General features: G+C 37.1%; 1 protein-coding gene across 5 annotated transcripts in view; it reads left to right on the forward strand.

Moving 5' to 3' along the window:
- kcnh1a (potassium voltage-gated channel, subfamily H (eag-related), member 1a) overlaps positions 1-14,550 on the forward strand; it is a 55,623-nt gene extending 41,073 nt beyond the window's left edge. For all 5 annotated transcript variants that reach the window (XM_025897661.1, XM_019367055.2, XM_025897662.1 and 2 more), the window contains 2 exons: positions 3,305-3,501; positions 7,160-14,550. In XM_025897661.1, the coding sequence (XP_025753446.1) occupies positions 3,305-3,501; positions 7,160-8,029 (1,067 nt within the window). In that variant the 3' untranslated portion in view covers positions 8,030-14,550. The remainder of the gene's footprint in view (positions 1-3,304; positions 3,502-7,159) is intronic.

Consider the following 14,550-nt stretch of genomic DNA (forward strand, 5'->3'; position numbering starts at 1 on the left):
GGACCTGCTGCTGATCTCCTCGGTTGTTTCACAATATGAAGTTTTAGATTACTAAAGCTGTGTGACTCATTGCCAATAGTGTCTCTAATCTGAATTTATTGTCTTGGAAGCAGAGCCTCACCAAAACACTGGATGATAGCATAAAGGCTTTTAAGTCTAAGTGGCCTCTAGCTCTCTCTGAACATCATAGCAAGAAAATAATTTTGTTCGAGGACTTACTTAAATCCTCTCTTTTCTTTTTTGCGTAGCAGCACTTTACAAACTGTCCCTGTCTGCAGTGTAAGCTGAGCTGTTTGGGGATCACTTTCTGCTGAGTGATGGATTCAGGATTTGGACAAGAATTTGTTTGTCAGTCCTCTCAGCAACACTTCAAATAAAGTCTGGTATTTTCAGTTTTATCTGAATCACATTAAGCCAGCTCACGTACTTTGGGCGCATATTGTAATAATCTCCAGTACATCAAATTTACTGCATTTTATTGGCTGTCCCCTTAAATATTGTCTGAGATCAATGAAAGATTTTAGCATTTTAAACAATTGGAATGATGAAGATTTGTGGTGCTGTGAACTGCATTAACAAACATTTTTTTAAACTTCAGTTTTGCCTGTATGAATTCATCTGTGTGAACTCCAAGGGTATAAGTGAATTAAATTTAGTGTAAAAAACATACTCTACATACCTGAAAAACCACCTAAAAGTATATTATTTAGCGTAAAACTACCTAGAATAAGCTTCTGTGGTTAATAAGTGTCTTGGGATTTACTCTCAGTTCTTTTGGTGAAATTTGTCAATCTAACCAGTCTGTGGTGTCTGTGAAACTATGCTCAGTGCTGTATTCATTTAAGTGAAATGAAATTAGTTGAAACTAAACCTAACTGAAAATAATCATTTTAAAATAAATAATAATTAAAAGTATTATAACTCAGGACTGAACAGAAAACCACAACGCAACACTTGCGATTTTTTGGCCTTCAAAGGTTACAATCAATACCTGTGCCACAGGTTCATTTCAAGCAAACATGTAATAATGCTGCCTGGATTGATTTTTCACTGATTTATTGAAAAGGCAATGCAACTGAACAACATAAACTAAATAAACCAACATTATTTTCAAATACCTAGTTAGCTAATAATAAAATCCTAAGAAATAATGGAAGCTAATTTGAAAAAGCTTTAGTTAAAATTGCATCTTTCACAATCTGTAGCCAATGACGCAACAGTCAGAAGATAATAACTATCTAACAAAGCTATGTTGAGTAATTTATAATAAACCTGTAAAGAAATATTACCTGAATCTGCACATGATTAGCAGTGCATCTACAACTTTATTGGTTGGCTTTACACCAGCTCAACTAACTGGTGACTATAGTAGAGACTTTTCTGGAGATTTAGCTCTTTAAGACCTACATATTTCACTTAAGAGTTAGTAGAAACAAAAAGAAAAGGGTTAAAAAGTTCACACTTGCTCATAAGGGATTGCTGGATCGTTGGGGTTCTCTCTATAATGTTATAGGGTTTTTTTTCCCTTTTAATATTAAGCATACTGGAATAAATAACGGTGAACATAATGGAAAACCTGAGGGGTTGGTAGAAACCAAAGGCGGTGCTAAAAGGGGGTAAATATCATTACATTTGCAGTCTGCTTGCTCATAAGTGATTTATTAGCGAACACACTATTATAAAGGCCACTAATTTCCTGAAGTATTTTTTCCCACAGTGGTTGTGATAGATGTATTGACCTGAGACCTGTGCCAGTAAATGAGACCATACTTGACCAGATTAAAGTAAGCACAGTATCAGCGTCTGTAATGATTACGCCATCTAAGCCTAATGAATATTGATAAGGACCTACTCCTAACTACTGGGATACTTCCCATGTTAGTGACCCTAGTTTGTCTTCCAATGCATCTAGATTTGATCTTATTTTAAAAAGAAAAGTGGAAAACTGTTCACAGCAGAATGTTTCGTTGTTACATTTAACGTGCTTTATGAGTGATTAAATGAATAACGGATGCCATGCTCTGGTAGGAAATGTTACAGTTCCTTGGCTGGTTTTTGTCAATATCCTTCTATTGTTTTCTCTTTGCATAAATCAATATACTGTCAACATGAAACCAATGAACCGGAAGGCAACTATAGTGATGAATAAATAGCTTCTTTGTATTGAATTCCTTATGAGACTAATAACAATGTAAAAAGAAACGGCATGTAAAATAAATCAGCAAACAAGACAGAGCATCTGGTTTAATCAACTACTGCTATTTTTACCACTGTACCACATACTGCTTTATATTAATGCTTTTGCCACATATAAGGTTTATTTTCATCCACTGCGTGCGTTTCGTCATGTCATCATGTGCAGAAATAACAAGGTGTTTTTAGTCAAGACAACTAAAAAAAAAACTTTATTCATCTTTTCTGGAGGTAAAGTTCATGATAAGCTGTTGATTATACTGAGTCATAGTACTCCTTTGTTCAGGGTAGTTTTATGGTAATACTGGGCTTCTCAAACTTAAAGAAAGTGCTGTGCATGAGTCACAAATGACAGACCTTATAAATTACTGAGTTGGTCTAATGAGCTTTAGATTATGAAGGTAATTTAACACTCTTTATAAAGGTTTAAAAGCTATATTTCTTATATGTATTAATAGTTAATACACCAGTTGTAAGCCATTACCTCGAACAGCAGAAAATCCTCATCTAGCTTTGTCTTCAGTTTTAAATATACATAAAAGTCTCCTCAAAAGAACAAAGGGATTTAGTTCCAGCTGTTCTGCAGCATCTGTCATGCTGGAGGGGGACTTTCCAAGACCTCCCAACCCAAAATATGTTCTTGACTCATAAATGATCCACATTGCATAACTGTATTATTTATAACCAACCTAAAACAAGTAACTGCTGCTTTCATTCAATATATGGAGGGACTTTTCACAGGTAAAAGACTCACCGTCCACTTTATTTGGTTTCTACTGGATCTGGATGGATGTGGTCAGTAACAATACTTAGGCAGCCTGTGGTGTTCAGACAGTCCTCTTGTGTGCCAAAAAATATCCCCCAAACTATTACACCTCTACTGGCAGCCTGAACTCTTGATACAGGCCTACTTTCACGTTGCTTACGTGAAATTCTCACCCTGCCATCCGAACGTCAGAGCAGAAAGCTCTGGTATGTTGCTTTCTTAAGTAAACCTATAGATGTGTGGGAAATTCGGTTTGTTTTGTCTCTGACTGTTTTCTTTTACCTGGAAGATCAGATCTTGTTGCTGAATTAACATGGAACTAAAATTGTGCGCTCTCTCATGCAGGAAAGGGAGACGTATTTGGGGACGTTTTCTGGAAAGAGGTGACTCTGGCTCAGTCCTGCGCCAATGTGCGAGCTCTGACCTACTGCGACCTCCACGTTATTAAACGCGACGCTCTGCAGAAGGTGCTGGAATTCTACACGGCATTTTCCAACCACTTCTCTCGAAACCTGCTGCTCACTTATAACCTGCGTAAGAGGGTGAGTGACTGTTCAGATACCAGATACAGTTGACTGCATTTTCATTTAGGATTTACACAGACGTTTTCATCTGCAAAGACTTCAGCCATGTGCACACTGGTACATGAAAAAGAAACAAGATTATATTAGAAACATTTTAGAATATATTTACGAATTCCAATCATATTTTTCTGCAAAATTCTGTATTGATATTACCAGTACCAGACAGTACCACTTATAAAATTATGTTTAACATTTTTCAAAAGAAAAAACCTGAATATTGCAACCTTTAAGAAGAGAGATTTTTTTTTTGTAATCCAAGTTGAAATTGCATTAAATTCAACAAGATGAAAGCCTGGACGATTTATTAAATAAATCAATTCATCAATATTGAACCTATATATGTTTTTACTCATGTCAATATATTTCACAGCAGAAGACAGCCTACCTTTCATGATCTGGAGCTGCTTTAACTTGCCTTATAACTGCAACAATGAATCAACGTGAACCATACTGACAATCACAATTGCTCACACACATCAATTCTTGTTAAATAGGAGCCAGAAACTCCCACTCTGGGAAAAGGTAACCACAAAAAACCTTATATTCAACCTAAAGGACATGTGCACCTACTGCATTCAGTCACACAGCACTGCATACAAAAACAGAGCTCCATTAAACAGCCACCATGTACTAAAGCCACTCTCACGTCCTTCATTCAGAAATGAGCAGCTGTGATCAACAATAGCGTAAGAGTAGCTACCAATCATTGCTTCATTCTTAATGAGGTTAGCCTGCCCGGGAGAGTGCAAGTGAGATTGGATTGCTTGCATTTGAAGAGGCAATCTCATCTTCTGCATTAAAGTTACTATTCACCAGGGTCCCACATGTCCTGAATGTATGCAGCAGGGAAATCCCGATATGGGTTGACTAAGGAGCCTAATGCTGCCTTCAAATGGAGCTGCTGAGATTGTGTTTTTGACTGAGTGATCCAGCAGAGCAGACAATGTGCATTTAAGCAGTCTAAGTTGTGAAAACTTTATTGCTACAAGACAGAGAAGGAAGCTGATGCTGTCTTACCTTTTCAAATGTGATGAGTGACTTTCTGTGTGTTGCAAAAATAATGCCTAGACTTTCTGAGTTAAAACTGCCACATAAGCTATTTTAATCAGATAATGTCCATTTGAAAGTATTTAGTGCAGCAGAGGAATATAGTTAGAGTTCATTGTTGCTTCTGAATATGAAGAAACTGGGGAGTGATTAGCCTGTAAGTGGACAATAGGTGGTAAAATAGCAGGTAGCGATGCAGGGCAGCAGTGGCATTGACGTGTCAGAGGGAGAGATAGATTTATTTAATTTATCTCTCCCTAGAGAGATAGATTTGCAGATTAAATAAATGACCAAATTGGGAGGGTGTTTTTGTTACAGCGTGAGGACAGTAAAGAATTAACCAGCACAGCTTGAGTTGAGTTCCCTGCACTAGCTTTACTAGACTAGACTCTTCACTTAAATACAGCTAAAAAAAAAAAAAACCCCAAACCTGATAAACAATCATTAGGTAAAACGAAATGTCTCAAAGACATTACATTCATGCAAATTAACTGCATGTAGTCAAATGTTTGTACATGTTGGAGGTATTTTCCCCCTTTGTAGTGTTAACACAGAACACTTTTCTTAAAAATAATGCAGTACTCTACTTAATTTCTCCCAGGACAAAGTAAATTGTTATTCTACTTCTTATATTGCTTTCATTTTACTATGTAAAATGGCCTGAAACACACGGTCTCGTAATTACCATTTAACTCCATTTAACAATATAAACCTATATGCTACAGCCCCACACATAACACAAATCCCTATCTTAATGAGGACACACCTATGATCTTTCTCTTAGTATTTAGATATGAACATAAAGCCAACACCAAACATAAAGCAAGGAAAAAAACCTGCACAAAGAGACACTGAACTAATCGCCATAGTAATTCTACTGTAGAAACATGAACAGATAGAAATGAAGGCTGCAGACTGACTGCTCATTAGGTTGTTACCTGTTGAAGTTCAGGTTGTCGCTGGCTCAGCTTTTCACTCTGGGTTCCTGGCTAGCTTAGCCTTAGCATGGTGTCTGTGCAGATGCTTGCAAATAGCTGAAGTTGTGTTAGCAACATAATGCAGCTGTTTTTGCCCTGGATGCAGTTCGCACTTTACTATTGCATTCCCATCGTTGTGTGCAATAAAAATAAAAGAACTGCCCGTACCCACACCCAACTGAAAAGCAGTATCAATAGGCAAGCAGGCTGATTCCCAGTAGTCCAATTCCAGGGAATTGGACTACTGGGAATCAGTTCTATACAAGAACCAGTTCTCGAGTTTTAGCACTGTCATGTATCCCTGAGACAAACAAACAGCTACTCAAGTTGTTTCAAACTTTGGTCTATTAAGACCCTAAATGTCAAGAGCAGTTTGCGCTTATTTTCATCTGCTTTTTTGGGGTTTTGCTTGCAGACCTTAAAGTTGAATTGCTTACTGACAAAATGAATGTTATACGTTGAATGTTAGAGTGAGTGGGACACAAAGCTCTTACAAGCGCTATTAGCGGCCAGCAAAAAATCAATAACCAGAAAGTGGTTAAATCCAACTCTGCCAACACTTGAGGATTGGTTTAATGTGGTTTTTGAAATATTTAAAATGGAAAAATTGACTTTTTTTTTTTTTTTTTTTTAAATTCAAAAAGGCAAATTCTACAAAATATAGAATAAATGGATTAGCTTTGTGTCCCCCATCCGCCCTGAATTTAGGTAAGACCAGCCCTGAATTGGTGTATCTCCCATGTATCGTACAATGTCAGGTTGACCCTCAACTTCATAATATGTACTTAATGTTGTCTTTGTAAATAAGTTAAACATGCTGCATTATGTAATACACTGTCAAGCCACCGAGTTCATTTTTTCACTATCTGAATGTAAAACAAAAGGACTAAGAAAAAGACTTTTCCTTTTTTTCTTTTTTTTTTTTGACTAAATAATATCAATGCACTTTATTGTAACAAGTCCTTTTTTTTCTTCAATAAAAATATAATAATAAAAAAAAAGAATGTTAGAGTGTGACGTTAATGAAGGTTAATAAAGTATTCCTGAACATGTGAATACTGAATGTGTATTTGTTTTTTAATTATTACTATTAATTAATATTAATCCCTAATTGATGAGGCAAATGGATTACTGGATTGGGAGACTGGGATTGGGACATTTTAAAGCACAGAAATAAAGCTACAAAGGTAAAAACTGAAAATACAAAATGCCTAAAACATAGTTGTCCATTAGCATCATCTGGGTGGTAAACTGACAGTGTGTCTTCACCCGCTGAAGCCAGAGGCTTGATATGAACTTTCCCTGTACGCCATGGGAATTAGCCTTTTTAAAGTGACATTTGCAAAGAACACACATTTTGACATATTGGCAATCTTTCACACACAAACTCTACAATCAATAAGCGAGATGGTGAAAATGATGTTGATGTGCTTTTGTACTACTTCAGGAGGCTAAACTGACATGAGTGTGAGAGTGGTTTGGGTATAATTTTGCTTGTGTGCTGTCAAAATCTGAAACTTTTGGTCATTAAACTTTGTGGGGTTTTTTTTATGATGGTCTTTTAGTCATAGCAATTTTAAATTCTCTTTCAGATCGTTTTTCGAAAGATCAGTGATGTGAAACGGGAAGAGGAGGAGAGACGGAACCGTAAAAATGAGGCCCCTCTGAATTTGCCACCAGATCACCCAGTACGAAAACTTTTCCAGCGCTTTCGACAGCAGAAGGAGGCCCGCATGGCGACTGGGAAACCAGAAACAGATGAACAAGACATTGAGAAGGGTCCTCTCTATGTGGACATCCCCAAAAATAAATCGGCTATTACAACTACCAGCATTGTCACCGTAACAGAAAGCCCAGCTACACCTTCATCTTCAACTCCTCAATCACCATCACCTCTCAACTGTACAGTTGCAGACAAGGCGAAACTGCAGGTGCCATCGTCCATTTCTTTGGTTGGTGGCCGCTCTGCTGAACCACCCAAACTGAAAGGCTGGGGTCGCTTTAAGGAGTCGATGGCCAAAGCTGACAACTGGAACACAGTGTCTAAAGCTGAATCCATGGAGACTTTACCTGAACGAACCAAGGTGCAAGAATCCCCAATCTCTCTAAAGAAGACGGACTCATGTGACAGCGGCATTACCAAAAGTGAGTTGCGCCTGGACAAAGTGGGTGACTTCCGCTTGACGCCTCAGGACCGCAGTCCTGCCCAGCCTCCAGAAATGAGGCATTTCTTCTACCCCATCCCAGAGCAAACGCTTCAGGCTTCACTGCAGGAGCTCAAGCTAGAGCTAAAGGATGACCTTAAAGACCTAAATGTTCGAATGTCAGGCCTAGAGACGCAACTCACAGAAGTGCTAAAACTCCTCAAAGCCAGCCATTCAAGCTCTGGCTCTCCACAGCATCTTTTTGACATTTCTAGACCTGCTTCACCAGAACTGGACAAAGAGGATATCTTCTCTTGAAGAATGAAAGAGTCATCCGGCAACAGTTGACCTTAAATTCAGCTGGAATCCAGTAATATGCAGATTACTCGGATGGCTGAGACCGCACTGGGTATACCATTTAGATTAGGCAGCAGTGTGGTAAGATGCACCAGCCTTCATCAGGGTGTACCTACCTGGTAGCAAGGTAACGTCGTGTTGACAAGTTGAGGTCGTAACCTAGATTTTCGTGTCTTGGAATCGAATATCTGAAGGTTACACAAAAACTGACAGCTCTATGTTTGTACATAAGTTTGATTTATCTTTCTGCTGCACTATGATGGAAAAATACTTTGAGGGGTGGCATTTTATGAAAAGTCTGTTCAGATTTTGGGGGAGGTAGGAGAAGGAGGTATCTCCATTGGAAGGTTCCAATGGAAGCAGCATGAACCACTGGTTTGTTAGCATTCGTAAGAGATTCTTTGCATGTCACATAAAGTAGACGTCTGCCTCAAATAGCAGTTGGCGCATATTTGATTAATTGAGGCTGCACGCCGATCCATTTGCATTATTTCACATTGACAGTGAAAGAGGACAGTTTTTGCATATGCTGAATCAATCTTAGAGTAATTTCCTCAAACAGTTATGTTATTAATATCAGCTGCCAGAATCATTATGAATTAAACAACAGGTAACTCTGCCTGACCAATCTGATTTTTCAAAAACATGTTTGAGCAGAGATCATAATTTCCATAAACCACAAATAGATGTGCTTAATGGAAAATTAAATGAAATGCTAACTATTGAGGCAGCAGTTGGCAAGTTATCCCTCTTTCCTGATGTCTAGGTTTACTATGCTACAGCTTTGGCGATGCATACAGTAATTTTATAGGTACTGACTGTGGCCAAAACCCTTATAAATATAGAAAGTAATGGCGATTTGCACAATATTTGTAAACTAAAATTTATGTACAATAAAACAGGCTGAGATCATCAGATCATTTTTGACTTTAATGGTCCCTTAAGTAAATTTTTACATTTTAATCCTGTTAACGTGCATGATTTAACATTTCTGTTTGTCCTCATTTTTACTTGAGAAAGCAAACACACAAAAGCTAATATGAGTTGACTAGTATTAGGAGGTCTTTTCAGAGCACATGTTCAGGGTGAGTGTTTGAAATGCAGATGATCTTGAACTGCTTTAAATGTGTTAACTTGCTTCTGGCTTTGAACAACTGAAGAGTTTCCTACAGAGTGGGAAAAATCTTTAACCCCTCAACCCCTTTTTAATATGATGCAGTCAATACAAAAACATCTGAAAAAATGTGTTGCACACATTCAAATGTTTTTTAAAATTAGACCCTTTGTGCAGTAATGCCTGAATTATGCTTCAGCGGTAAATCTACGGCATAACTTACGTTACCCGAAACTCCTTTTTTAGCCGTAGGCCTTCCACCTAAGCTGATGTGCCCCGAGAAATATAACTACAGGTCGGGTCGACACAGCCCACAGCGACTGAATGCCAGTGTAGGGTTAAAAGGGTTACATTGTCAGTTATGCCGTAGATTTCCCGCAGAAGTCCAAATCACGCATAGCTGTTGTAGGAGTGTTTCATGTAGATGGTTTATGTTTATGTTAATATATATTATTTGATTGTTACAATATACACTTTCACTTCATCAGGTACACCTTGCTAGAACTGGCTTATTTCTTCATGACATACATGTAGATTCAATAAGGTGCTGAAACATTGCTCAGAAATTTTGGTCCATATTGATGTGATAGCATCATGCAGTTGCTGCAAATGTGTTGGCTGTACATTCATGAAGCAAATCTTCAGCTGCACCACATCCCAAAGGTGCTCTATTGGATTAAGATCTGGTCACTTCAGAGGGCATTTGATTACAACAAACTTATTCCCATTTTTAAGAAACCAGTCTGAGATGATATCATTTTGTGACATGGGACTTTCTTCTGCTAGAAGCAGGCATCAGACTAGGTGACATTTTTCCAATCTTACAACTGTCCAATTTTGATGAACCTGTGTGAATTGTAGCCCCAGTTTCTCGTGGCACCTGGTATGGTATTCTGCTGCTACATTCGGTGATGCTCTTCTGCATATCTTGGTTGTAACTAGTAGTTATTTGAGTTTCTGTTGCCTGCCTTCTCTGACTTCTGAAATCAATAAGATATTTTCACCCAGAGAACCCAAACCCAGTTTTCATTTTTTTCATTTTTCAGACCCTTCTCTGTAAACCCTAGAGGTGGTTGCGTGGGAAAATTCCAGTAGGTCAGCAGTTTCTGAAACACCCAGAACAGCCTGTCTAGCATCAAAAACCATGCCACTTTCAAAGCCACTTAAATCATCTCTCTTCACCGGATATCTGCATGCCTAGATGCATTGTGCTGCTGCCATGTGATTTGCTGATTAGATATTTGTGTTAAGCAGTCAAACAGGTGTACCTAATGAAGTGGCTGGTAACAATATAGAAGATTTAATATGATTATTTTTTTTAATTTTTTAAATGAAACATCTTTATTTTATTTCACTGTGAACATGCAATTATTTCTTTTTAATATCAAAAGACTTGTTTTTCCCCAATTCCACATAATCTTCAGTAGTTGTAGCGTCTAACTGGCCAAGAGGAGCTGCATTTGTATCATACAGACATTTAGTTTATACTAATGAGCACCTTGCTTTACGTAACACGATGACAACTGTAGACTCTGAGGGTAGAAATTGAATGTTGACATAGAATGCTGTATTTTTATCAAGTCCCAAAATGTATTTATTTCTTTGTTTTTTGTATTGAACACCAGCATCAGGCAGATTCCTCCAATCAGTATAAATAAAATATACAATAACAGGAACAATCTCTACAATTTCATTTTTCTCTTTAACTCTTGTTAAATAAGGATTAACTCAGATGTTACAATTTACAATAATTCCTGCATGATAAATACTAAAAGTTTACATATATGCCAACTATTAACATCAAATTTGTCCTTTGACTTTAAATTTTATTGACCAAAACAAATTGACGCACTATCACGTATCCGAAAGCAAGAAAACAAAAATACAATAGACAATCAAGGTGGACAGGCTGAGTGAGTGGAACATAAATGAGAAAAATATGCATGAAAAAAGTAAAGCAGAGCAATGCGCTCTGGTATTAAGCAATAAAAAAGGCACAGTTAGCTTTTACAGTACAATTTAGTTCTAAGATATCAGTCGCCGCACTTGAGAACCAATGAATAATGGAAGAAAGTTTCATAATACTCTGCAAATGTGAGTCATTTTTTAAACAATCAGACTGCAGGTAATGAAGCCCGGAAAGTGGTTGCAATCATCTGAAATAAAGTTTTATATCACTGAAATTAACGCTTGTGTTTCTAAAACAAATAATATGGTTTTTGGTTCGTCTTTGGAAAAAGTAAGAGCTTTACTGAATTTATCTAATAAAAGTATTTCTTTTCATGAGAAAAAAAATAGCCATTATTCTTTATTATTCATCACTCATGGATAATTTATGTTCCCTGCGCGCTTTCTCCATCACAAAAGACAAGCTGGGACGGACACAGCTGAGAGGAAAAAGATGCTGAGGTTTTTACTCCAACACTTTCTGTAGCCTCATGTTCCATCAAAAATTCAGCCTGCTAAAAATAAATGGGCATGTCATCACAGAACTGAGAAACTCATTAGGTTTATTGCCAGTGTTTGTGGGTTTGCTTTCTCCAAGAATTGTGATCTCAAAACCAAAAAAATGCACTAAAAATCACCATGGCCTCTCGATCACAGATTATTCATAAAGCTGCTGCGCATGAGTTCACAAATCAAAGGGAGAGGAAAAGAGGTCAGACGGCATCGCTGAGGAATTCAGTCACTGTAATGAAAGAAGGATCTAAAGATTATGTAACTTGAGACAAAGTCTTTATCTTAGCAGCAAAATCAACCATCAGATGTTTTTAAAAGCTTTGAAAGTGCAAACAGATGTGACAAAAACGTATTTATTATCTATGAATAGATGAGATGAGGATGATCATCTCGTGTAGTCATTATGTTTGAAGCCCACAGAGTTCAACACAGACTCTGATAATTGACAAATCTCTGGCTGTGAGCCTGCAACTTTTTTTCCTTTTCAGATCTGTTTTTGTAAGTGACTATTTTAATGTTCAATTTCAACTTATCTGAAAAAAAAGAAATGATAGGGTTTAGTTTAATACCTGTTACTGTGGCTTTCACAATTGAGCATATAAAGCATGGTTGCTTGAACAAACTCATTCCCAACACCGTAGGACAAATCCAGTAAAGTTACTGTGTGTTATTTTAAGAAAAAGCAGACCTACTTTGGCGGTTTTGAGGCTACATTTGGCAGATGCTAAGTCAAGTTTATATCAATAGCATACAAAATTCTTGAAACAACATTAAAGTATAATTTAATATCTCTGCATTTGTGACAAGTTGTGAGAAGATTTAAACCACACTCATGTCTGTGCAATAACTGCAGAGTAATGGGCCGCTCACATAAACATACTTAAGAGAGTGATAGGATGCTTTGTGCAGCCCGCTGAGCACCCGAGATTTAAACTCCACTTTATGCAAATGATCCAACAACTACACAAGAGCCAGTTACGCCCATTTTATTGTGCACTGAAACCTAAGCGCAGCGGTTTAGTACTCTGCTCCACCAAGGGTAGGGAAATTGCTTCAGCGCAGACATACGGCTGTAATCATTATCAGTCTCGTTGGTTTTGTATAATAACAGATTCAACAGTGGTTTAAAAACTGTAACAGGGAAATGAAGTGTGCTGTATGGCAGCAGCATGCCCCCTCCTTCTTCTTCATCCCTCTCTCTTGCTGTCTCCTAAGAGACAGACAGAGAGAAAACCCAGCGGGAAAACCCAGAACTCATTAAGGCAAAAAACTCAAATAGTTGCAATAGTTACCTTGATTAAATTGGATTTTAACTCAGTTTTTTTTTCCCCCAACAATGAAAAACTCAACGAATATCAGTAATGTAATTTATATGTAATCTATATGTGATTACAGGAGGCTTTTAGAAAGAAACATTTCTAGGGCTAGTCATGTAGATGTCAACATTTGAAATCTTCGCGTCAAACAGAAGATTAAATTAAAACACCTGCACTGATTTTTAGTGAAAAATGGCACATTAAAGTGGATCTATTATGCTTTTTATTGTTACAATTTTAGAGGCTTGCATTAAATATGGTGTAAGATTTAAAAAAGTGAAGTTAGTGCATGTGCAACTAATTCCTTTGAGCCAAATGCTCAGGTTTAAGAGTTTTTCTTGTTTTTGTTTTGTTTTTTTAACACTGGTTGATGTCAGAGAAAACAGATATTCCTAATATGGTAATCTAACAGAAGCTCCGCCCACCTGTTAAAATCTGTTTGGGAGGTGCAACCAATCAATCAATATCAGCCTTAAAACAACTTGATTCAGACAGTGGATGAACTGAGGGGCTCCACCAAGGCCTAACATAAGGTCAAAACATTTATTTTGAACTGTGAATCATACAAATCTATTCTAGTAGAGTCCAAGAATAACAATATGAAGCTGGAAATGAGTGTAACAGGTCCCCTTTAAGATATAATATTTTCACTGAAATCACAATAAATTGCTGTTTCACTTTATCAATGACAGGGTAATATTCATATATTTAAACTTTTATTATGAATGACACAACCTTATGACTATCATTTGGTATGTACCTTATTCCCTCATTGTAATCGGTTTTATTCATATTGTAAATTTACTGTTATATTACTTTTACATTTGTTCCATTAAGGCAGAAAACCAAATCTGATTGTTTTAAAATGAAAATAGTAAAAAACATCAAATCTGATTCATGCAGCTCAGTAACAAAGATACGGCCCGTGCAGGGTACTCTCACTTAGGCCTGTGGCAAGGCCATAAATATACAATACTAAAAGGGATGCACTCTAAAATGCTTGAAAGAAATATGTAGTTCTTTGCTTTAACATTTGTAAAAACAAACACACACACACACACACACACACACACACACACACACACACACACACACACACAAAAACTGATCCAAACAACAACGCAAATATAGAAAACATTAAGTTACCAAGTACAGCACCACGGTTTCATAACATCAACATTTACATATTAAAGTCGTTACCTTTGATTGCTACTGAGAAGCATGCGACACTGTGCCTTCATGATATTGCCCCCTTCTCCTTCTCCAAGCAGCATTAAATACCCAAATTACTGTTGCTCCTTTGAGAAGATTTACACTGATCTATTTTTGTGGTCAGCTATGGAAAGCTGCCTAGTTAGCAAACTCTACACAGAGATATAGAAATAGATATATAGAGAGATATGCACAAGTTGTACTGCAACGTTTGGATTCTTAAGAAAGAGCAGAATTTGAATTTTGTGTATGGTTTATGTATTATGCACATGCCTCTATGTTCACGTCATGTGATGAGAAATGTATTTTAAGCACAATGGAAACTCCGTGTTATGAACTGTGACATACTGTGCTATTCATAATAAATATTTTATACATGC

This window comes from Oreochromis niloticus, linkage group LG13 (assembly GCF_001858045.2).
Source record: "Oreochromis niloticus isolate F11D_XX linkage group LG13, O_niloticus_UMD_NMBU, whole genome shotgun sequence".
Taxonomy (NCBI): Eukaryota; Metazoa; Chordata; class Actinopteri; order Cichliformes; family Cichlidae; genus Oreochromis; species Oreochromis niloticus.